At 50.3% G+C, this 25,694-nt stretch overlaps 1 protein-coding gene across 1 annotated transcript in view; it reads left to right on the top strand.

The window, feature by feature from the left end:
* The window catches only part of myo1eb (myosin IEb), a gene marked incomplete at both ends in the record, with an annotated part of 133,905 nt that overhangs the window by 44,281 nt on the left and 63,930 nt on the right, over window positions 1–25,694 (top strand). The window contains 20 exons of the mRNA XM_079240529.1: window positions 361–498; window positions 636–725; window positions 841–935; window positions 1,019–1,106; window positions 2,124–2,213; window positions 2,308–2,439; window positions 2,513–2,647; window positions 4,255–4,387; window positions 4,481–4,677; window positions 6,478–6,558; window positions 10,166–10,252; window positions 10,476–10,562; window positions 10,778–10,945; window positions 11,029–11,114; window positions 11,854–11,935; window positions 12,021–12,226; window positions 12,297–12,441; window positions 12,516–12,630; window positions 12,701–12,870; window positions 13,398–13,543. Of these exons, the coding sequence (XP_079096655.1) occupies window positions 361–498; window positions 636–725; window positions 841–935; window positions 1,019–1,106; window positions 2,124–2,213; window positions 2,308–2,439; window positions 2,513–2,647; window positions 4,255–4,387; window positions 4,481–4,677; window positions 6,478–6,558; window positions 10,166–10,252; window positions 10,476–10,562; window positions 10,778–10,945; window positions 11,029–11,114; window positions 11,854–11,935; window positions 12,021–12,226; window positions 12,297–12,441; window positions 12,516–12,630; window positions 12,701–12,870; window positions 13,398–13,543 (2,471 nt within the window). The remainder of the gene's footprint in view (window positions 1–360; window positions 499–635; window positions 726–840; window positions 936–1,018; window positions 1,107–2,123; window positions 2,214–2,307; window positions 2,440–2,512; window positions 2,648–4,254; window positions 4,388–4,480; window positions 4,678–6,477; window positions 6,559–10,165; window positions 10,253–10,475; window positions 10,563–10,777; window positions 10,946–11,028; window positions 11,115–11,853; window positions 11,936–12,020; window positions 12,227–12,296; window positions 12,442–12,515; window positions 12,631–12,700; window positions 12,871–13,397; window positions 13,544–25,694) is intronic.

The following is a 25,694-nucleotide window of genomic DNA, read 5'->3' as shown; positions in this document are numbered from 1 at the left end:
TCAGGCACTCCTCTTCTGTCACCATGGAAACAGCAGGGACCAGGCCCAGGCATCGTGAGGAAAGGTTGGACGCCAGCAAACAGTATTTTGGGTCTTTGAATGAAACAAGGGATGAAGATGAAGTGAGGTTCCGTCTGTGTTCTGCTGCACATGTATGTAGCTGGAACCGACATGTTGCTCTGAGAGGCAGCAGAACCTCAGCCGGTCCGGGTTCCGTCAACATGAGATGCAGATTCATCCCGTCCCCTCAGGACCGCTCGGTCCTCTACGGACGCCCCCAACCTGCCGCCATGGTTAGCGGTCATGTGAAGAAGTGTAAACTGATGGATCCGTCCCTCCTTGTGTTCCCTGCCCCCTCAGGGCAGTAAGGAGCGCTACCATTGGTTGGCTCAGAATGTGAAGGTGAGCGGGGTGGACGACATGGTCCTCCTGTCCAAGATCACCGAGGACGGCATCACGGACAACCTGAAGAAGAGATACTTGGACGACTACATCTTTGTATCCTTCCTGGTCTTCCTCCGACTCACCGTGGTTCTGCTTCTAGGTACCAGATTCTGGTCCTAGGTTTGGTTCCTGGTACCGGGTTCTGGTTTTTGTCCTAGGTCTGGTTCTGCTCCTTGACCCAGCTGTGCCAGACTTACATCGGTCCGGTTCTGATCTCAGTGAATCCATTCAAACAGCTGCCGTATTTCACCGACAGCGAGGTGGAGCTGTACCAGGGAGCGGTGAGACGCGCACACACACACACACACACACACACACACACACACACACACACACACACACATACACACGGTCACATACTCATACCCCCCCCCCCCCCCCCCCCACCCCCAACAGGCTCAGTACGAGAACCCCCCCCACATCTACGCTCTGGCTGACAACATGTACAGAAACATGATGATTGACAGCGAGAACCAGTGTGTCATCATCAGGTAGGCGGAGCTTCTGCAGTGTCATCAGGAACAGAACCTGAACCAAGACCAGGACCAATGTTCTGGTTCTGTTTGTGTTCCAGTGGCGAAAGCGGTGCTGGAAAAACCGTCGCTGCCAAATACATCATGAGCTATGTGTCCAAGGTGTCCGGAGGTGGAGACAAGGTCCAGGTCGGTGCGGGTTCTACTCTGGATTCTGTTCAGATCCAGACTCAACTCTTCCTTCATGACATAACACACTGATACATGTCAAGATATCCAGAGTTCTTTTGTCTGGGTTCTTCTGTCTGGGTTCTCCTGTCCGGGTTCTTTTGTCTGGGTTCTTCTGTCTGGGTTCTTTTGTCTGGGTTCTTCTGTCTGGGTTCTTCTGTCTGGGTTCTTCTGTCTGGGTTCTTCTGTCTTGGTTCTTCTGTATGGGTTCTTCTGTCTGGGTTCTACTGTATGGGTTCTCCTGTCCGGGTTCTCCTGTCCGGGTTCTCCTGTCCGGGTTCTCCTGTCTGGGTTCGTCTGTCCGGGTTCTCCTGTCCGGGTTCTCCTGTCTGGGTTCGTCTGTCTGGGTTCTCCTGTCTGGGTTCCTCTGTCTGGGTTCTCCTGTCTGGGTTCGTCTGTCCGGGTTCTCCTGTCTGGGTTCCTCTGTCTGGGTTCCTCTGTCCGGGTTCTCCTGTCCGGGTTCTCCTGTCTGGGTTCATCTGTCCGGGTTCTCCTGTCTGGGTTCGTCTGTCCGGGTTCTCCTGTCCGGGTTCTCCTGTCTGGGTTTGTCTGTCTGGGTTCTCCTGTCTGGGTTCATCTGTCCGGGTTCTCCTGTCTGGGTTCGTCTGTCCGGGTTCTCCTGTCTGGGTTCCTCTGTCTGGGTTCATCTGTCCGGGTTCTCCTGTCTGGGTTCATCTGTCCGGGTTCTCCTGTCCGGGTTCCTCTGTCTGGGTTCTCCTGTCTGGGTTCTCCTGTCCGGGTTCGTCTGTCTGGGTTCTCCTGTCTGGGTTCTCCTGTCTGGGTTCCTCTGTCTGGGTTCTCCTGTCCGGGTTCTCCTGTCTGGGTTCTCCTGTCTGGGTTCCTCTGTCCAGGTTCGGTCTCGGCTTAACTCCCAGCCGTTACTGTTGTTACCATGGCAACTGTTACGTAACATACACGCATACACGTGCTGATGATGATTTTGTTTCCATGGTTACGGCTGGCTGTTGCCATGAGCAGCATGTCAAAGACATTATTCTGCAGTCCAACCCGCTGCTGGAGGCCTTCGGGAACGCCAAGACAGTCCGGAACAACAACTCCAGCAGATTCGTGAGTTAAAACACACACACACACCGTCTACATGCGTGCGTGCACGGACACACACACCAGCTCTACGTGCACACACACGGTGCTCCTCCATCAGGGAAAATACTTTGAGATCCAGTTTAGTCGCGGAGGAGCTCCTGATGGAGGCAAAATCTCAAACTTCCTTCTGGAGAAAAGCCGAGTCATCTCCCAGAATCCTGGAGAGAGAAACTTCCACATCTACTACCAGGTACGCACACACACCTCTTCCTTCCAGTGGCGTTGACTCAACACCTGTCTGACACTCACCTGTGTGATGTCAGCTTCTGGGAGGAGCCAGCGGGGAGCAGAGGGAGAACCTCGGCATTACCACCCCCGACTATTATTATTACCTCAACCAATCAGGAACCTACACCGTGGAGGACGTCAGCGACAAGAAGGACTTCATTGATACCATGGTCCGTACCTGTACACACCTGTCAACACCAGTACACACCTGTCCATACCTGTACACACCTGTCTGTACCAGTACACACCTGTCTGTACCTGTACACACCTGTCCTTACCTGTACACGCCTGTACACACATGTCTGTACCTGTACACACCTGTCTGTACCTGTACACGCCTGTCCGTATCTGTACACACCTGTACACACCTGTACACGCCTGTCCGTACCTGTACACACCTGTCCGTACCTGTACACACCTGTACACACCTGTACACACCTGTCCGTACCTGTACACGCCTGTCTGTACCTGTACACGCCTGTCCGTATCTGTACACACCTGTACACACCTGTACACACCTGTCCGTACCTGTACACGCCTGTCTGTACCTGTACACGCCTGTCCGTATCTGTACACACCTGTACACACCTGTACACGCCTGTCCGTACCTGTACACACCTGTCCGTACCTGTACACACCTGTCCGTACCTGTACACACCTGTACACACCTGTCCGTACCTGTACACACCTGTACACACCTGTCCGTACCTGTACACACCTGTCCGTATCTGTACACACCTGTACACACCTGTCTGTACCTGTACACACCTGTCCGTACCTGTACACACCTGTCCGTACCAGTACACACCTGTCCGTACCAGTACACACCTGTCCGTACCAGTACACACCTGTCCGTACCTGTACACACCTGTACACACCTGTCTGTACCTGTACACACCTGTCTGTACCTGTACACACCTGTCCGTACCAGTACACACCTGTACACACCTGTCTGTACCTGTACACACCTGTCCGTACCTTTACACACCTGTACACACCTGTCTGTACCTGTACACACCTTTCCGTACCAGTACACACCTGTACACACCTGTCTGTACCTGTACACACCTGTCCGTACCTGTACACACCTGTCCGTACCAGTACACACCTGTCCGTACCTTTACACACCTGTACACACCTGTCTGTACCTGTACACACCTGTCTGTACCAGTACACACCTGTACACACCTGTCTGTACCTGTACACACTTGTCCGTACCTGTACACACCTGTCCGTACCTGTACACACCTGTCCGTACCAGTACACACCTGTCCGTACCTTTACACACCTGTACACACCTGTCTGTACCTGTACACACCTGTCTGTACCAGTACACACCTGTACACACCTGTCCGTACCTGTACACACTTGTCCGTACCTGTACACACCTGTCCGTACCTGTACACACCTGTACACACCTGTCCGTACCTGTACACACCTGTACACACCTGTCTGTACCAGTACACACCTGTCCGTACCTGTACACACCTGTCCGTACCTGTACACGCCTGTCCGTACCTGTACACACCTGTCCGTACCTGTACACACCTGTCTGTACCTGTACACACCTGTCCGTACCTGTACACACCTGTCCGTACCTGTACACACCTGTCTGTACCAGTACACACCTGTCCGTACCTGTACACGCCTGTCCGTACCTGTACACGCCTGTCTGTACCTGTACACACCTGTCTGTACCTGTACACACCTGTCCGTACCTGTACACACCTGTCTGTACCTGTACACACCTGTCCGTACCTGTCCATCTGTGTCTCAGGAGGCCATGTCGGTTGTGGGTCTGTCTCTGGACGACCAGGATTCGGTTCTTCAGCTGGTTGCAGGAATCCTTCATCTGGGAAACATCGGCTTCAGGGAGGAGAACAACTACGCTGTGGTGGAGAGTCAGGACTGTAAGACCCCCACTCTGATATCCCATGATGCACTGCTGCTCAGAGAGGACACACGCTGAATGCATCTCCTCCGTTCTCTGCTTGTGTCGGCAGTCCTGGCGTTCCCGTCCTTCCTGCTGGGAATTCCTCAGGACGGGCTTTGCAGTAAGCTGACTAGCAGGATGATGGACAGTAAGTGGGGCGGGAAGACCGAGTCCATCTCTGTCACCCTAAACACAGAACAGGCCTGTTTCTCTAGAGACGCCCTGTCCAAAGCCCTGTACGCCCGGCTCTTTGACTTCCTCGTCACCGTAAGTCCCAGCAGCCTTCTGGTTTTACTGCTGACTCAGCATTTCTCTGGTTTTACTGCTGACTCAGCATTTCTCTGGTTTTACTGCTGACTCAGCATTTCTCTGGTTTTACTGCTGACTCAGCATTTCTCTGGTTTTACTGCTGACTCAGCATTTCTCTGGTTTTACTGCTGACTCAGCATTTCTCTGGTTTTACTGCTGACTCAGTATTTCTCTGGTTTTACTGCTGACTCAGCATTTCTCTGGTTTTACTGCTGACTCAGCATTTCTCTGGTTTTACTGCTGACTCAGCATTTCTCTGGTTTTACTGCTGACTCAGCATTTCTCTGGTTTTACTGCTGACTCAGTATTTCTCTGGTTTTACTCCTGACTCAGCATTTCTCTGGTTTTACTGCTGACTAAGTATTTCTCTGGTTTTACTGCTGACTCAGCATTTCTCTGGTTTTACTGCTGACTCAGCATTTCTCTGGTTTTACTGCTGACTCAGCATTTCTCTGGTTTTACTGCTGACTCAGCATTTCTCTGGTTTTACTGCTGACTCAGCATTTCTCTGGTTTTACTCCTGACTCAGCATTTCTCTGGTTTTACTGCTGACTCAGTATTTCTCTGGTTTTACTGCTGACTCAGCATTTCTCTGGTTTTACTGCTGACTCAGCATTTCTCTGGTTTTACTGCTGACTCAGCATTTCTCTGGTTTTACTGCTGACTCAGCATTTCTCTGGTTTTACTGCTGACTCAGCATTTCTCTGGTTTTACTGCTGACTCAGCATTTCTCTGGTTTTACTGTTGACTCAGCATTTCTCTGGTTTTACTGCTGACTCAGCATTTCTCTGGTTTTACTGCTGACTAAGTATTTCTCTGGTTTTACTGCTGTCTCAGCATTTCTCTGGTTTTACTGCTGACTCAGCATTTCTCTGGTTTTACTGCTGACTCAGCATTTCTCTGGTTTTACTGCTGACTAAGCATTTCTCTGGTTTTACTGCTGACTCAGCATTTCTCTGGTTTTACTGCTGACTCAGTATTTCTCTGGTTTTACTCCTGACTCAGCATTTCTCTGGTTTTACTGCTGACTAAGTATTTCTCTGGTTTTACTGCTGACTCAGCATTTCTCTGGTTTTACTGCTGACTCAGCATTTCTCTGGTTTTACTGCTGACTCAGCATTTCTCTGGTTTTACTGCTGACTCAGCATTTCTCTGGTTTTACTGCTGACTCAGCATTTCTCTGGTTTTACTCCTGACTCAGCATTTCTCTGGTTTTACTGCTGACTCAGTATTTCTCTGGTTTTACTGCTGACTCAGCATTTCTCTGGTTTTACTGCTGACTCAGCATTTCTCTGGTTTTACTGCTGACTCAGCATTTCTCTGGTTTTACTGCTGACTCAGCATTTCTCTGGTTTTACTGCTGACTCAGCATTTCTCTGGTTTTACTGCTGACTCAGCATTTCTCTGGTTTTACTGTTGACTCAGCATTTCTCTGGTTTTACTGCTGACTCAGCATTTCTCTGGTTTTACTGCTGACTAAGTATTTCTCTGGTTTTACTGCTGTCTCAGCATTTCTCTGGTTTTACTGCTGACTCAGCATTTCTCTGGTTTTACTGCTGACTCAGCATTTCTCTGGTTTTACTGCTGACTCAGCATTTCTCTGGTTTTACTGCTGACTAAGCATTTCTCTGGTTTTACTGCTGACTCAGCATTTCTCTGGTTTTACTGCTGACTCAGCATTTCTCTGGTTTTACTCCTGACTCAGCATTTCTCTGGTTTTACTGCTTATTCAGCTTCTCTTCTGTTTCTTTGCTCCAGTGTATTAATAAAGCCATGCAGAAGGACCAGGAGGAGCTAAACATTGGAGTCCTGGACATCTACGGCTTCGAGATCTTTCAGGTACAACTTAGCTGTGAGGCAGCGCTCCAGGCCTTCCTGGTTCTCAAATACAGAGTTAACATGATGCACCTGAATTGGTATAGAAATAAAACTAAGTAAAAACTCAGTTACATTAGAAACCATTTAAATGGCCACAGAGACAAAAATCCTTTTTTTTTGTTCTAACTTGTAATGTTGAGCTTCAGGAGGAGAAGCTTTATGCATGTAGGACTTTTTTGGATGTTTCAGTATTGTTTTGTACTGGATTTCTGAATTCACGTATTTATTCTACTGAACGTTAAGAGGAATAAGTTGCTAAGTTGGGACTGTGGATGGAAGCTAGCTGTTAGCTAAGTTGGGACTCTGGATGGAAGCTAACTGTTAGCTAAGTTGGGACTGTGGATGGAAGCTAACTGTTAGCTAAGTTGGGACTGTGGATGGAAGCTAGCTGTTAGCTAAGTTGGGACTCTGGATGGAAGCTAGCTGTTAGCTAAGTTGGGACTGTGGACGGAAGCTAGCTGTTAGCTAAGTTGGGACTGTGGATGGAAGTTAGCTGTTAGCTAAGTTGGGACTGTGGATGGAAGCTAGCTGTTAGCTAAGTTGGGACTCTGGATGGAAGCTAGCTGTTAGCTAAGTTGGGACTGTGGATGGAAGCTAACTGTTAGCTAAGTTGGGACTCTGGATGGAAGCTAGCTGTTAGCTAAGTTGGGACTGTGGACGGAAGCTAGCTGTTAGCTAAGTTGGGACTGTGGATGGAAGTTAGCTGTTAGCTAAGTTGGGACTGTGGATGGAAGCTAGCTGTTAGCTAAGTTGGGACTCTGGATGGAAGCTAGCTGTTAGCTAAGTTGAGACTGTGGATGGAAGCTAGCTGTTAGTCAAGTTGGGACTGTGGATGGAAGCTAGCTGTTAGCTAAGTTGGGACTCTGGATGGAAGCTAGCTGTTAGCTAAGTTGGGACTGTGGACGGAAGCTAGCTGTTAGCTAAGTTGGGACTGTGGATGGAAGTTAGCTGTTAGCTAAGTTGGGACTGTGGATGGAAGCTAGCTGTTAGCTAAGTTGGGACTCTGGATGGAAGCTAGCTGTTAGCTAAGTTAGGACTCTGGATGGAAGCTAGATGTTAGCTAAGTTGGGACTGTGGATGGAAACTAGCTTTTAGCTAAGTCAGGACTCTGGATGGAAGCTAGCTGTTAGCTAAGTCGGGACTGTGGATGGAAGCTAGCTGTTAGCCAAGTTGGGACTGTGGATGGAAGCTAGCTGTTAGCTAAGTTGGGACTGTGGATGGAAGCTAGCTGTTAGCTAAGTTGGGACTGTGGATGGAAACTAGATTTTAGCTAAGTTGGGACTGTGGATGGAAGCTAGCTGTTAGCTAAGTTGGGACTGTGGATGGAAGTTAGTTGTCACCGAGCACATTGTCCCTAAAGGAAAAATAACTGGATAGACAGGAGGAAAGAAAAGAGAGTAAACGGAAGGTGAACAGAAAAAGACAGGAAAGAACCACTATTAGAATAAATATATAATTGAGTTTTTCTAGGGCTGTACGGTGGTGTAATGGTTACCACTGCAGCAAGAAGGTTGCTGGTTCGATCCTCGGCTGGAGGGAGGCTCAATCAGTGGCATTTCTGTGTGGAGTTTCCATGTTCTCTCCATGTATTCATAGGTTCTCTCTGTGTTCTCCGGCTTCCTCCCACCGTCCAAAGATATGATGTTGGGTTAACGGGTTACTTTCAAATTGTCCCTAGGAGTGAATGTGAGTGTTGTCTCTTTGTATTAGCGATAGACTGGTGACCATGTGGTTGGAATTACAGGTACAGCGTTAAGCTGGTTTAAATCACATTTATCTGCTAGACTTCAGTTCGTTCATGTAAATGACAAGTCCTCCTCACAAACTACAGTAAGTCATGGAGTTCCTCAAGGTTCTGTACTTGGACCAGTACTCTTCACGCTATATATGCTCCCTTTAGGCAAAATTATTAGACAGCATGGAATAAACTTTCATTGTTATGCAGATGATACTCAGATATACTTATCCTTTAAACCAGATGAAACAAATCAGCCCAATAGGCTACAAAATTGTCTCATAGACATAAAGACTTGGATGTCTAGAAATTTTCTCCTCTTAAACTCAGATAAGACTGAAGTAATTCTCGTTGGATCTGAAAAACTCAGAGCTAAATTCTCCAGTTTTGTAATGAACCTGGATGGCATTACTTTAGCTTCCAGTGCTACAGTGAGAAACCTTGGAGTAATATTTGACCCTGACCTGTCCTTTGGCCCACATATTAAGCAGGTTACTAAAACAGCCTTCTTTCATTTACGTAATATAGCCAAAATTAGGGACATTCTGTCTCAGAGTGATGCAGAAAAACTGGTTCACGCTTTTGTTACTTCGAGACTAGATTACTGTAACTCTCTATTACTGGGCTGTCCTAAATATGCCCTGAAAAGCCTTCCGCTGATCCAGAATTCTGCAGCCAGAGTCCTGACCAGAACCAGCAGGAGAGATCATATTTCTCCAGTTTTAGCCTCTCTTCATTGGCTGCCTGTTGAATCTAGAATAGAATTTAAAATCCTTCTCCTTACATATAAAGCCCTCCACAACCAGGCACCACTATATATCAAAGACCTCATTGTTCCTTATATACCAAGCAGAGTACTTCGTTCACAGACTGCAGGCTTACTTGTGGTTCCTAGAGTCTCAAAGAGCCGAGCAGGAGGCAGAGCCTTTGGTTATCAGGCCCCTCTCTTATGGAATAAGCTCCCAGTTAGTGTTAGGGAAGCAGACACCCTCCCCACCTTTAAGACTAGGCTGAAGACTTATCTTTTTGATAAGTCCTATAACTAGGGATGGTTAGCATCCCTTAGTTATGCTGCTATAGGTTTAGACTGCTGAGGGACATTTCCTGATACACTGAGCTTCTTTCTCTTTATCTCTCTCTTTTATCCCCCCTCCCCCCATAACAGTGTTGCATCATTAACATGTATGTCTCCTGTCTCAGCAGGTCTCCCTGGCCGGGAGTAGCAGTTCCTGTTGTCTGTTGTCTTTCTGTCCTCTTCCCCCCACACAGCAGAGGCAGATGGCTGCCTGTCCTGAGCCGGGTTCTGCCGGAGGTTTCCTTCCTGTTAAAAGGGAGTTTTTTCCTTCCCACTGTCGCCAGTGTGCTTGCTCAGGATGGGAGATGGAGTTGGACTCAACTCAATCTGTTGGTTTCCTTATATAGGCTGTTATGAATTGGCCTTCATTATGTTTTCCCCTCTGTCTGTAAAGCGTCTTGAGATGGCATTGCCGTGATTTGACACTATATAAATAAAGTTGAATTAAAGTGAATTGACCTGCCCAGGTGTACCCCACGTCTTGCCCAAATACTGCTGGGACAGGCTCCAGCTCTCAGTGACCGATAAATGGACTCATTGGTTTGATAATGAGTAGTGTTTTTCTACGTCTTCTATGTGAAACTTCCTTCTCGTTACAACCAAAACGCCGCGTTTACGTCATTATTTCCTCCTCAATCACAGGATAAGGGACGTGTGCCCCCTACAGGGGGAATCTGGTACTACCAGTCAGGGTAATGAAACCAGCTGAATGTGATTCAGCAGCTCGCATCATACTCCGACTGCTTGTTTGTTCACAGCAAAATGGCTTCGAGCAGTTTTGCATCAACTTTGTCAACGAAAAGCTGCAGCAGATTTTCATCGAACTCACTCTGAAGGCTGAACAGGTGAGGTTTTCCTGGAACCAGCAGGTGTGCGTTGCTGCTGCTTGCTGACACAGCAGCATGTTGGTTACGGTGGCATCTTAGGTGACATGATGTTGATGATATGTTGCATTTTTTGATGCTGCTTCAACATCCTTCAGGATGGATGGAAATGCTGCATGTTTACATGTTTGTCCAGATAAACAAAATGTTTGTTTCTCTGCTGACGCTGTTGTTGCGTCTGCAGGAGGAATATGTTCAGGAGGGAATCAGGTGGTCACCCATTGAATATTTTAACAACAAGGTGGTCTGTGACCTCATCGAGTCCAAACTGGTGAGTCGACCAGATACTGAACAGAATTACAGTAAAAAAAAAAAAAAAAAACAACGACTATATGCTAATAATAATAATTATAATTATGATGATAATAATACAATAAATAAATATGAAATTAAAAAGTTTTAAAATGCAAATAAAAGAGTTTTCTGTGGACAGTGGGCGTCCACAGAAAATTGGGGGATGACATAATTTGTCTAATAATTTCCCAGAATCCTCCTGGGATCATGAGCATCCTGGATGACGTGTGCGCTACGATGCACGCTAAAGGCGAGGGGGCGGACCAGACGCTGCTTCAGAAGCTGCAAGGACAGATCGGATCCCACGAGCACTTCAGCAGCTGGAACAAAGGCTTCGTTGTTCATCACTATGCTGGCAAGGTTCTCATCCATCCCGAATATACCTCCGCACACCTGCCTGTTCACTGACTTCCCCTTAACGAACACACCTCCTGTGTCTCCAGGTGTCCTATGATGTCAGTGGATTCTGTGAGAGGAACAGAGACGTCCTGTTCAATGACATCATCGAGCTGATGCAGAGCAGCGAGTTGTAAGTTCTCAAAATGCTGTTTATGTGTTTTTATGACTACATCTACAAGAAAGGTCAGAGCAGACTGTACTTCTTAAGGAAGCTGAGATGGTTTAACGTCTGCACCAAGATGTTGCATATCTTCTATAAGTCTGTTGTGGAGAGTGCAGTCAGCTTTGCAGCATCTGTGGGGTAGTAGCATCAGAACCAGAGACTTGAAGAGAATCAACAAACTGGTCCAGAAAGCTGCTTCTGTGCTTGGAGTAACTCTGGAGCCGCTGGAGCTGATTGTCCAAAGAAGAATGCTGCACAAGCTGATGAAGATGATGGAGGATTCTTCACACCCTCTCCACAACACAGTGATGAAACAACAAAGTGTGTTCAGTGAGAGGCTTCTTCAGGTCCCATGTAAGACTGAAAGATACAGAAGATCATTCCTGCCAGCAGCCATCAGCCTCCGGAACAAGACCTCCTCTAGTTATTATTATTATATACTGCAATGTTTCCCTTTGGGGATTAATAAAGTAGTTTTCATTTGATATATGAGGACCAGGGGTTAATGACTTTCACTGTGAGGACATGTCCGCCTCACAGGGACATGTCCTCACAGGTTAAAACAAGACACCAGCTCTGGTGTCATGGTCCTTACAGGCCATGTCGGTGACGTCACCGTGACGTGTCGGTGACGTCACCGTGACGTGTCGGTGACGTCACCGTGACGTGTCGGTGACAGCAGTGTCTATGATGTGTTTGTGGTCAGTCTGTTTATCAGAGCTTTGTTCCCCGAAAATCTGGAGGCAGAGAAGAGAGGCCGACCCTCCACCGCCAGCAGCAAGATCAAGGTCAACCAGATCATCTGGAATAAACAAACATGAGAAAACAAGCAGGAAACCAAACTGTAACCCGTTACCCCCCTGCCCCCCTTAGGTACAAGCCAACAGTCTGGTTCAGACCCTGATGAAGTGCACACCCCACTACATCCGTTGCATCAAACCCAATGAAACCAAACGCCCTCGGGACTGGGAGGACAACCGGGTCAGACACCAGGTGGAGTACCTTGGCCTCCGAGAGAACATCAGAGTCCGTCGAGCTGGATATGCCTACCGCAGAGTCTTCAACAAATTCCTGCAAAGGTCAGATATCAAACACAGTCCAAACCAAAACTGGAACCAAGTCCTACTAACAGGGACTTCTGCACTGCAGGTACGCCATCCTGACCAAGGAGACCTGGCCACGCTGGAGGGGTGAGGAGCGCAAGGGAGTCCTGCACCTCCTCCACTCGGTCAACATGGATCAGGACCAGTTCCAGCTGGGAAAAACCAAACTCTTCATCAAAGCTCCTGAATCGGTATGAGACGCTGATCCTGAAGGGTCTGGTCTCAGCAGACATGGTTCAGGTTTTGGTGTGTTTTCTCTCTGCAGCTCTTTCTGCTGGAGGAGATGAGGGAGAGGAAGTATAACGGCTACGCTCGTGTCATCCAGAAGGCATGGCGTAAACACATCGCCGTCCGCAAGTATGTCCAGATGAGGGAGGAAGGTAAGACTGACCCAACAGACTTGCACAGAGTCTGGTTGAGTTCTGAACCAACCCTGGTTGTTTTTTCCAGCTTCTGACGTCCTGCTGAACAAGAAGGAACGCCGCAAAAACAGCATCAACAGGAACTTTGTGGGCGACTACATCGGAACTGAAAACCATCCCGAGATCAGGCAGTTCGTCGGCCGCAGAGAGAAGATCGACTTTGCAGACGTCGTGCTGAAATTTGACCGGAGGTTCAGGGTATAAACACGTCTTCAATTCTTCTTCTGTTTCTGGAGCAGACCCACTTCCTGAAAACCTCAAACATGGCAACATGACCAAGAACTGATGCATCAGGTTTCATCTTTCATCAGGAATTAGAAATGTCTAGACCCGCTTCACAAACTGTTCTTCAGCCCAGACCCAGTTTACGGCCCAGTCCTCAGTCTGGATGCAGTTATCTCCCAATCTTGGGTCTGGAACGGTTACTTTGAAATCTGACTGGATACTGAGTCTAAAGTCCATCTCACAAAAAGGTTCCACCTCAGAATCTAATCCTCTTACAGACAACAACAGAATCTTGTTTTCTGTCAGTGAACGATATCAATAGGTCAAAAGAATCAGAACCAGCAGGTCCCTCCTAGATGTGGTTTCTGCTCAAGATCCAGCTGTCATTGGAATGTAGAACTTTGTTGGTCAAAAGGGAAGAGTCTGTGTGCTCGCAAACAAAACCAGTGAATAAACCAGTTCTGCTTCTTTGAGGTGTTTTTCCTCCTCTGTTTTCTCAGACCGTGAAACAAGACCTGATCCTAACCCCGAAATTCCTCTACTTAATTGGTCGAGAGAAGGTGAAGCAGGGTCTGGAAAAAGGGCAGATTCGCGAGGTTCTAAAGAGGAAGATTGAGCTGAACAAGATCCAGTCTGTGTCTCTGAGGTATGTTGTATTAACTAAAACTAGGAATTAAAACCAAAACCAGGAACCAAACGAGAGCCAGGAACCACAGCTAGAGCCAGGAACAAAAGCTAGAGCCAGGAACCAAAGCTAGAGCCAGGGACCACAACCAGAGCCAGGAACCACAGCTTGAGCCAGGATCCACATCTTGAGCCAAGAACCACAGCTAGAGCCAGGAACCACAACTCTTGCCAGGAACCACAGCTAGAGCCAGGAACCACAACTCTTGCCAGGAACCACAGCTAGAGCCAGGAACCACAGCTTGAACCAGGAACCACAGCTTAAGCCAAGAACCACAGCTTGAGCCAGGAACCACAACCAGACCCAGGAATCACAGCTAAAGCCAGGAACCTAAACTAGAGGCAGGAACCACAGCTAGAGCCAGGAACCACAACTAGATCCAGGAACGACAGCAAGAGCCAGGAACCGCAGCTAGAACCAGGAACTACGGCAACAGCTGGGAACCACAGCTAGAGCCAGGAACCGCAGCTAGAGCCAGGAACCAAAGCTAGAGCCAGGAACCAAAGCTAGAGCCAGGAACCGCAACTAGAGCCAGGAACCGCAAGTAGAACCAGGAACCGCAAGTAGAGCCAGGAACCGCAAGTAGAGCCAGGAACCGCAAGTAGAGCCAGGAACCGCAAGTAGAGCCAGGAACCACAGCTAGAGCCAGGAACCACAACTAGAACCAGAAACCACAACTACAGCTAGGAACCACAACTAGAGACAGGAACCACAACTAGAGCCAGGAACCACAGCTAGAGCCAGGAACCACAGCTTGAACCAGGAACCACAGCTTAAGCCAAGAACCACAGCTTGAGCCAGGAACCACAACCAGACCCAGGAATCACAGCTAAAGCCAGGAACCTAAACTAGAGGCAGGAACCACAGCTAAAGCCAGGAACCTAAACTAGAGGCAGGAACCACAGCTAGAGCCAGGAACTACGGCAACAGCTGGGAACAACAGCTAGAGCCAGGAACCGCAGCTAGAGCCAGGAACCGCAGCTAGAGCCAGGAACCACAACTAGAGCCAGGAACCGCAGCTAGAGCCAGGAACCAAAGCTAGAGCCAGGAACCACAACTAGAGCCAGGAACCGCAAGTAGAGCCAGGAACCGCAAGTAGAGCCAGGAACCGCAAGTAGAGCCAGGAACCGCAAGTAGAGCCAGGAACCACAAGTAGAGCCAGGAACCGCAAGTAGAGCCAGGAACCACAAGTAGAGCAAGGAACCACAGCTAGAGCCAGGAACCACAACTAGAACCAGAAACCACAACTACAGCTAGGAACCACAACTAGAGACAGGAACCACAACTAGAGCCAGGAACCACAGCTTGAGCCAGGAACAACAGCTTGAACCAGGAATCACAGCTCTAGCCAGGAACCACAACTTGAGCAAGAAACCACAGCTTGAGCCAGGAACCACAACTCTAGCCAGGAACCACAACTAGAGCCAGGAACCACAACCAGAGCCAGGAACCACAGGTAGAGCCATGAACCGAATCTTGAGCCAGGAACCACAACTAGAGCCAGGAACCACAACTAGATCAAGGAACCACAACCAGAGCCAGAAACGATAGCTAGAGCCAGGAACCACAACTAGAGCCAGGAACCACAGCTAGAGCCATGAACCACAGCTCGAGCCAGGAACCACAACTAGAGCCAGGAACCACAACTAGATCAAGGAACCACAACCAGAGCCAGGAACCGCAGCTAGAGGCAGGAACCACAACTAGATCAAGGAACCACAACCAGAGCCAGAAACGATAGCTAGAGCCAGGAACCACAACTAGAGCCAGGAACCACAAGTAGAGCCAGGAACCACAACTAGAGCCAGGAACCACAACTAGAGCCAGGAACCACAACTAGATCAAGGAACCACAACCAGAACCAGGAACCACAACTTGAGCCAGGAACCTAAACTAGAGGCAGGAACCTAAACTAGAGGCAGGAACCACAACTGGAGACAGGAACCACAGCTTGAGCCAGGAACCAAAGCTACAGCCAGAAACCACAGCTTGAGCCAGAAACCACAGCTTGAGCCAGGAACCAAAGCTTGAGCCAGAAACCACAGCTTGAGCCAGGAACCAAAGCTTGAGCCAGAAACCACAGCTTGAGCCAGGAACCACAACTCTTGACAGGAACCACAGCTTGAGCCAGGATCCACAGCTTGAGCCAGAAATCACAGCTTGAGCCAGAAACCACAGCTTGAGCCAGAAATCACAGCTTGAGCCAGAAACCACAGCTTGAGCCAGAAACCACAGCTTGAGCCAGAAACCACAGCTTGAGCCAGAAACCACAACTTGAACCAGGAACCACAGCTTAAGCCAAGAACCACAGCTTGAGCCAGAAACCACAGCTTGAGCCAGAAACCACAGCTTGAGCCAGAAACCACAGCTTGAGCCAGGAACCACAACTTGAACCAGGAACCACAGCTTAAGCCAAGAACCACAGCTTGAGCCAGAAACCACAGCTTGAGCCAGAAACCACAGCTTGAGCCAGGAACCACAACTTGAACCAGGAACCACAGCTTAAGCCAAGAACCACAGCTTGAGCCAGAAATCACATCTTGAGCCAGAAACCACATCTTGAGCCAGGAACCACAACTCTTGCCAGGAACCACAACTAGAGCCAGGAACCACAACCAGACCCAGGAATCACAGCTAAAGCCAGGAACCTTAACTAGAGGCAGGAACCACAGCTAGAGCCAGGAAACACAACTAGATCCAGGAACCACAACCGGAGCCAGGAACCACGGCTAGAGCCAGGAACGACAGCAAGAGCCAGGAAACGCAGCAAGAACCAGGAACTACGGCAACAGCTGGGAACCACAGCTAGAGCCAGGAATCGCAGCTAGAGCCAGGAACCAAAGCTAGAGCCAGGAACCGCTGCTAGAGCCAGGAACCACAGCTAGAGCCAGGAACCGCAAGTAGAGCCAGGAACCACAGCTAGAGCCAGGAACCGCTGCTAGAGCCAGGAACCACAGCTAGAGCCAGGAACCACAACTAGAGCCAGGAACCACAGCTAGAGCCAGGAACCGCAGCAAGAGCCAGGAACCGCAGCAAGAGCCAGGAACCGCTGCTAGAGCCAGGAACCACAGCAAGAGCCAGGAACCACAACCAGAGCCAGGAACCACAACTTGAGCCAGGAACCTAAACTAAAGGCAGGAACCTAAACTAGAGGCAGTAACCACAACTAGAGCCAGGAACCGCAGCTAGAGCCAGGAACCACAACTAGAGCCAGGAACCTAAACTAGAGGCAGTAACCGCAACTAGAGCCAGGAACCACAACTAGATCAAGGAACCACAACCAGAGCCAGGAACCGCAGCTAGAGCCAGGAACCACAACTAGATCAAGGAACCACAACCAGAGCCAGAAACGATAGCTAGAGCCAGGAACCACAACTCGAGCCAGGAACCACAAGTAGAGCCAGGAACCACAACTAGATCAAGGAACCACAACCAGAACCAGGAACCACAACTTGAGCCAGGAACCTAAACTAGAGGCAGGAACCTAAACTAGAGGCAGGAACCACAACTGGAGCCAGGAACCAAAGCTTGAGCCAGGAACCAAAGCTACAGCCAGAAACCACAGCTTGAGCCAGAAACCACAGCTTGAGCCAGGAACCACAGCTTGAACCAGGAACCACAGCTTAAGCCAAGAACCACAGCTTGAGCCAGAAACCAAAGCTTGAGCCAGAAACCACAGCTTGAGCCAGGAACCACAACTCTTGACAGGAACCACAGCTTGAGCCAGGATCCACAGCTTGAGCCAAGAACCACAGCTTGAGCCAGAAACCACAGCTTGAGCCAGAAACCACAGCTTGAGCCAGGAACCACAGCTTGAGCCAGAAACCACAGCTTGAGCCAGGAACCACAACTTGAACCAGGAACCACAGCTTAAGCCAAGAACCACAGCTTGAGCCAGAAATCACATCTTGAGCCAGAAACCACATCTTGAGCCAGGAACCACAACTCTTGCCAGGAACCACAACTAGAGGCAGGAACCACAACCAGACCCAGGAATCACAGCTAAAGCCAGGAACCTTAACTAGAGGCAGGAACCACAGCTAGAGCCAGGAAACACAACTAGATCCAGGAACCACAACCAGAGCCAGGAACCACGGCTAGAGCCAGGAACGACAGCAAGAGCCAGGAAACGCAGCAAGAACCAGGAACTACGGCAACAGCTGGGAACCACAGCTAGAGCCAGGAACCAAAGCTAGAGCCAGGAACCGCTGCTAGAGCCAGGAACCACAGCTAGAGCCAGGAACCACAACTAGAGCCAGGAACCACAGCTAGAGCCAGGAACCGCAGCTAGAGCCAGGAACCGCAGCAAGAGCCAGGAACCGCTGCTAGAGCCAGGAACCACAGCAAGAGCCAGAAACCACAACTTGAGCCAGGAACCTAAACTAAAGGCAGGAACCTAAACTAGAGGCAGTAACCACAACTAGAGCCAGGAACCGCAGCTAGAGCCTGGAACCGCAGCAAGAGCCAGGAACCGCTGCTAGAGCCAGGAACCACAGCAAGAGCTAGGAACCACAACCAGAACCAGGAACCACAACTTGAGCCAGGAACCTAAACTAGAGGCAGTAACCACAACTAGAGCCAGGAACCACAGCTGGAGCCAGGAACCAAAGCTTGAGCCAGGAACCAAAGCTACAGCCATAAAACACAGCTTGAGCCAGAAACCACAACTCTTGACAGGAACCACAGCTTGAGCCAGGAACCACAGCTTGAGCCAGGAACCACAGCTTGAACCAGGAACCACAGCTTGAGCCAGGAACCACAGCTCTAGCCAAGAACCACAGCTTGAGCCAGAAACCACAGCTTGAGCCAGAAACCACAGCTTGAGCCAGAAACCACAGCTTGAGCCAGAAACCACAGCTTGAGCCAGGAACCACAACTCTAGCCAGGAACCACAACTAGAGCCAGGAACCACAACCAGACCCAGTAACCACAGCTAAAGCCAGGAACCTAAACTAGAGGCAGGAACCACAGCTAGAGCCAGGAAACACAACGAGATCCAGAAACAACAAATGGAGCCAGGAACCACAACTAGAACCAGGAACCACAACCAGAGCCAGGAACCACAGGTAGAGCCATGAACCGAATCTTGAGCCAGGAACCACAACTAGAGCCAGGAACCACAACTAGATCAAGGAACCACAACCAGAGCCAGAAACGATAGCTAGAGCCAGGAACCACAACTAGAGCCAGGAACCACAGCTAGAGCCATGAACCACAGCTCGAGCCAGGAACCACAACTAGAGCCAGGAACCACAACTAGATCAAGGAACCACAACCAGAGCCAGGAACCGCAGCTAGAGCCAGGAACCACAACTAGATCAAGGAACCACAACCAGAGCCAGAAACGATAGCTAGAGCCAGGAACCACAACTAGAGCCAGGAACCACAACTAGAGCCAGGAACCACAACTAGATCAAGGAACCACAACCAGAACCAGGAACCACAACTTGAGCCAGGAACCACAGCTAGAGCCAGGAACCGCAGCTAGAGCCAGGAACCGCAGCAAGAGCCAGGAACCGCTGCTAGAGCCAGGAACCACAGCAAGAGCCAGGAACCACAACCAGAACCAGGAACCACAACTTGAGCCAGGAACCTAAACTAAAGGCAGGAACCTAAACTAAAGGCAGTAACCACAACTAGAGCCAGGAACCGCAGCAAGAGCCAGGAACCGCTGCTAGAGCCAGGAACCACAGCAAGAGCTAGGAACCACGACCAGAACCAGGAACCACAACTTGAGCCAGGAACCTAAACTAGAGGCAGGAACCTAAACTAGAGGCAGGAACCACAGCTGGAGCCAGGAACCACAGCTGGAGCCAGGAACCAAAGCTTGAGCCAGGAACCAAAGCTACAGCCATAAAACACAGCTTGAACCAGAAACCACAACTCTTGACAGGAACCACAACTAGAGCCAGGAACCACAGCTGGAGCCAGGAACCACAGCTGGAGCCAGGAACCGCAGCAGGAGCCAGGAACCGCTGCTAGAGCCAGGAACCACAGCAAGAGCCAGGAACCACAACCAGAACCAGGAACCACAACTTGAGCCAGGAACCTAAACTAAAGGCAGGAACCTAAACTAGAGGCAGTAACCACAACTAGAGCCAGGAACCGCAGCTAGAGCCAGGAACCGCAGCAAGAGCCAGGAACTGCTGCTAGAGCCAGGAACCACAGCAAGAGCTAGGAACCACGACCAGAACCAGGAACCACAACTTGAGCCAGGAACCTAAACTAGAGGCAGGAACCTAAACTAGAGGCAGTAACCACAGCTGGAGCCAGGAACCACAGCTGGAGCCAGGAACCAAAGCTTGAGCCAGGAACCAAAGCTACAGCCATAAAACACAGCTTGAACCAGAAACCACAACTCTTGACAGGAACCACAGCTTGAGCCAGGAACCACAGCTTGAACCAGGAACCAGAGCTTGAGCCAAGAACCACAACTCTTGACAGGAACCACAGCTTGAGCCAGGAACCACAGCTTGAACCAGGAACCACAGCTTGAGCAAGAAACCACAACTCTTGACAGGAACCACAGCTTAAGCCAGGAACCACAACTCGAGCCAGGAACCACAGCTTGAGCCAGGAACCACAGCTTGAGCAAGGAACCACAACTCGAGCCAGGAACCACAGCTCGAGCCAGGAACCACAGCTAGAGCCAGGAACCGCAGCAAGAGCCAGGAACCACAGCTAAAGCCAGGAACCACAGCTTAAGCCAGGAACCACAACTCGAGCCAGGAACCACAACTCGAGCCAGGAACCACAGCTTGAGCCAGGAACCACAGCTTGAGCCAGGAACCACAGCTAGATCCAGGAACCAAAACTCGAGCCAGGAACCACAACCACAGCCAGGAACCCCAGCTAAAGCCAGGAACCACAACTCGAGCCAGGAACCTAAACTAGAGGCAGGAACCAAAGCTAGAGCCAGGGACCATAGCCAGAGGCAGGAACCTAAACTAGTGCTAGGAGCACAGTTAGAGCCAGGAAACACAGCAGAAACTAGGAACCACAGCTAGAGATAAGAACCACAACCAGAGCCAGGAACCACAACTACAACCATGAAGCACAACTAAAGCTAGGAACCACAACTAGAGACAGGAACCACAACAAGAGCATAGAACCACAGGTTGAGCCAGGAACCACAGCTTGAGCCAGGAACCACAACCAGACCCAGTAACCACAGCTAAAGCCAGGAACCTAAACTAGAGGCAGGAACCACAGCTAGAGCCAGGAACCACAACCAGAGCCAGGGACCACAGGTATAGCCATTACCACAACCAGAGCCAGAAACGATAGCTAGAGCCAGGAACCACAACTAGAGCCAGGAACCACAGCAAGAGCCAGGAACCACAACCAGAACCAGGAACCACAACTTGAGCCAGGAACCAAAACTAGAGGCAGGAACCTAAACTAGAGGCAGGAGCCACAGCTAGAGCCAGGAAACACAACGAGAGCCAGGAACAACAAATGGAGCCAGGAACCACAACTAGAACCAGGAACCACAACCAGAGCCAGGGACCACAGGTATAGCCATTACCACAACCAGAGCCAGAAACGATAGCTAGAGCCAGGAACCACAACTAGAGCCAGGAACCACAGCAAGAGCCAGGAACCACAGCAAGAGCCAGGAACCACAACCAGAACCAGGAACCACAACTTGAGCCAAGAACCTAAACTAGAGGCAGGAACCTAAACTAGAGGCAGGAACCACAACTGGAGCCAGGAACCAAAGCTACAGCCAGAGACCACAGCTTGAGCCAGAAACCACAGCTTGAGCCAGGAACCACAGCTTGAACCAGGAACCACAGCTTAAGCCAAGAACCACAGCTTGAGCCAGAAACCAAAGCTTGAGCCAGAAACCACAGCTTGAGCCAAGAACCACAACTCTTGCCAGGAACCACAACTAGAGCCATGAACCACAGCAAGAGCCAGGAACCACAACCAGAACCAGGAACCACAACTTGAGCCAAGAACCTAAACTAGAGGCAGGAACCTAAACTAGAGGCAGGAACCACAACTGGAGCCAGGAACCAAAGCTACAGCCAGAAACCACAGCTTGAGCCAGAAACCACAGCTTGAGCCAGGAACCACAGCTTGAACCAGGAACCACAGCTTAAACCAAGAACCACAGCTTGAGCCAGAAACCAAAGCTTGAGCCAGAAACCACAGCTTGAGCCAAGAACCACAACTCTTGCCAGGAACCACAACTAGAGCCAGGAACCACAGCAAGAGCCAGGAACCACAACCACAACCAGGAACCACAACTTGAGCCAGGAACCTAAACTAGAGGCAGGAACCACAACTGGAGCCAGGAACCAAAGCTTGAGCCAGGAACCAAAGCTACAGCCAGAAACCACAGCTTGAGCCAGAAACCACAGCTTGAGCCAGGAACCACAGCTTGAACCAGGAACCACAGCTTAAGCCAAGAACCACAGCTTGAGCCAGAAACCAAAGCTTGAGCCAGAAACCACAGCTTGAGCTACGAACCACAACTCTTGCCAGGAACCACAACTAGAGCCAGGAACCACAACCAGACCCAGGAATCACAGCTAAAGCCAGGAACCTAAACTAGAGGCAGGAACCACAGCTAGAGCCAGGAAACACAACTAGATCCAGGAACCACAACCAGAGCCAGGAACCACGGCTAGAGCCAGGAACAACAGCAAGAGCCAGGAACCGCAGCTAGAACCAGGAACTACGGCAACAGCTGGGAACCACAGCTAGAGCCAGGAACCGCAGCTACAGCCAGGAACCGCAGCTACAGCCAGGAACCGCAGCTAGAGCCAGGAACCGCAAGTAGAGCCAGGAACCACAACCAGAGCCAGGAACCACAGCTAGAGCCAGGGACCACAACCAGAACCGGGAACCACAACCAGAGCCAGGGACCACAGCTAGAGCCAGGGACCACAACCAGAACCGGGAACCACAACCAGAGCCAGGAACCACAACTAGAGCCAGGAACCGCAGCTTGAGCCAGGAACCGCAGCTTGAGCCAGGAACCACAACTCGAGCCAGGAACCACAACTCGAGCCAGGAACCCCAGCTAAAGCCAGGAACCTAAACTAGAGGCAGGAACCTAAACTAGAGGCAGGAACCTAAACTAGAGCCAGGAACCAAAGCTAGAGCCAGGAACCAAAGCTAGAGCCAGGGACCATAGCCAGAGGTAGGAACCTAAACTAGTGCTAGGAGCACAGCTAGAGCCAGGAACCACAGCAGAAACTAGGAACCACAGCTAGAGATAAGAACCACAACCAGAGCAAGGAACCACAACTACAACCATGAAGCACAACTAAAGCTAGGAACCACAACTAGAGCCAGGAACCACAACTAGAACCAGAAACCACAACTACAGCTAGGAACCACAACTAGAGACAGGAACCACAACTAGAGCCAGGAACCACAGCTTGAGCCAGGAACCACAGCTTGAACCAGGAACCACAGCTCTAGCCAAGAACCACAGCTTGAGCCAGAAACCACAGCTTGAGCCAGAAACCACAGCTTGAGCCAGGAACCACAACTCTAGCCAGAAACCACAGCTTGAGCCAGGAACCACAACTAGAACCAGGAACCACAACCAGAGCCAGGAACCACAGGTATAGCCATTACCACAACCAGAGCCAGAAACGATAGCTAGAGCCAGGAACCACAACTAGAGCCAGGAACCACAGCTAGAGCCATGAACCACAGCTCGAGCCAGGAACCAATACTAGAGCCAGGAACCACAACTAGATCTAGGAACCACAACCAGAGCCAGGAACCGCAGCTAGAGCCAGGAACTACGGCAATAGCCAGGAACCACAGCTAGAGCCAGGAACCGCAGCTAGAGCCAGGAACCGCAGCTACAGCGAGGAACCGCTGCTAGAGCCAGGAACCACAGCTAGAGCCAGGAACCACAACCAGAACCAGGAACCACAACTTGAGCCAGGAACCTAAACTAGAGGCAGGAACCTAAACTAGAGGCAGGAACCACAACTAGAGCCAGGAACCACAGCTTGAGCCAGGAACCACAGCTTGAGCCAGGAACCACAGCTGGAGCCAGGAACCAAAGCTTGAGCCAGGAACCAAAGCTTGAGCCAGGAACCAAAGCTAGAGCCAGGAACCGAAACTAGAGCCAGGAACCAAAGATAGAGCCAGGAACCAAAGCTAGATCGAGAAAACAAAGCCAGAGCCATTAACCATAGCCAGAGGTAGGAACCTAAACTAGTGCTAGGAACCAAATCCAGAGCCAGGAACCACAACTGGAACCATGAAGCACAACTAAAGCTAGAACCACAACTAGAGCCAGGAACCACAACTAGAGCCAGAAACCACAACTACAGCTAGGAACCACCACTAGAGCTAGGAACCACAATCAGAGCCAGGAACCACAACTAAAGCCAGGAACCACAATCAGAGCCAGGAACCCACAATCAGAGCCAGGAACCACAACTAGAGCCAGGAACCACAGCTTGAGCCAGGAACCACAGCTTGAGCCAGGAACAACAGCTAAAGCCAGGAACCGAATCTTGAGCCAGGAACCACAACTACAGCCAGGAACCACAATGTGAGCCAGGACCCACAACTAGAGCCAGGAACCACAACCAGAGCCAGGAACCACAACTAGAGCCAGGAACCGCAGCTTGAGCCAGGAACCGCAGCTTGAGCCAGGAACCACAACTCGAGCCAGGAACCACAACTCGAGCCAGGAACCCCAGCTAAAGCCAGGAACCTAAACTAGAGGCAGGAACCTAAACTAGAGCCAGGAACCAAAGCTAGAGCCAGGAACCAAAGCTAGAGCCAGGGACCATAGCCAGAGGTAGGAACCTAAACTAGTGCTAGGAGCACAGCTAGAGCCAGGAACCACAGCAGAAACTAGGAACCACAGCTAGAGATAAGAACCACAACCAGAGCAAGGAACCACAACTACAACCATGAAGCACAACTAAAGCTAGGAACCACAACTAGAGCCAGGAACCACAACTAGAACCAGAAACCACAACTACAGCTAGGAACCACAACTAGAGACAGGAACCACAACTAGAGCCAGGAACCACAGCTTGAGCCAGGAACCACAGCTTGAACCAGGAACCACAGCTCTAGCCAAGAACCACAGCTTGAGCCAGAAACCACAGCTTGAGCCAGAAACCACAGCTTGAGCCAGGAACCACAACTCTAGCCAGAAACCACAGCTTGAGCCAGGAACCACAACTAGAACCAGGAACCACAACCAGAGCCAGGAACCACAGGTATAGCCATTACCACAACCAGAGCCAGAAACGATAGCTAGAGCCAGGAACCACAACTAGAGCCAGGAACCACAGCTAGAGCCATGAACCACAGCTCGAGCCAGGAACCAATACTAGAGCCAGGAACCACAACTAGATCTAGGAACCACAACCAGAGCCAGGAACCGCAGCTAGAGCCAGGAACTACGGCAATAGCCAGGAACCACAGCTAGAGCCAGGAACCGCAGCTAGAGCCAGGAACCGCAGCTACAGCGAGGAACCACAGCTAGAGCCAGGAACCGCAGCTAGAGCCAGGAACCGCAGCTACAGCGAGGAACCGCTGCTAGAGCCAGGAACCACAGCTAGAGCCAGGAACCACAACCAGAACCAGGAACCACAACTTGAGCCAGGAACCTAAACTAGAGGCAGGAACCTAAACTAGAGGCAGGAACCACAACTAGAGCCAGGAACCACAGCTGGAGCCAGGAACCAAAGCTTGAGCCAGGAACCAAAGCTTGAGCCAGGAACCAAAGCTTGAGCCAGGAACCAAAGCTAGAGCCAGGAACCGAAATTAGAGCCAGGAACCAAAGATAGAGCCAGGAACCAAAGCTAGATCGAGAAAACAAAGCCAGAGCCATTAACCATAGCCAGAGGTAGGAACCTAAACTAGTGCTAGGAACCAAATCCAGAGCCAGGAACCACAACTGGAACCATGAAGCACAACTAAAGCTAGAACCACAACTAGAGCCAGGAACCACAACTAGAGCCAGAAACCACAACTACAGCTAGGAACCACCACTAGAGCTAGGAACCACAATCAGAGCCAGGAACCACAACTACAGCCAGGAACCACAATCAGAGCCAGGAACCCACAATCAGAGCCAGGAACCACAACTAGAGCCAGGAACCACAGCTTG

Source organism: Telmatherina bonti (genome assembly GCF_933228915.1).
Source record: "Telmatherina bonti genome assembly, chromosome: 5".
NCBI lineage: Eukaryota > Metazoa > Chordata > Actinopteri > Atheriniformes > Telmatherinidae > Telmatherina > Telmatherina bonti.
The sequence above is the reverse complement of the archived record's forward strand: the minus strand, read 5'-3'. Positions and strand labels throughout refer to the sequence as shown.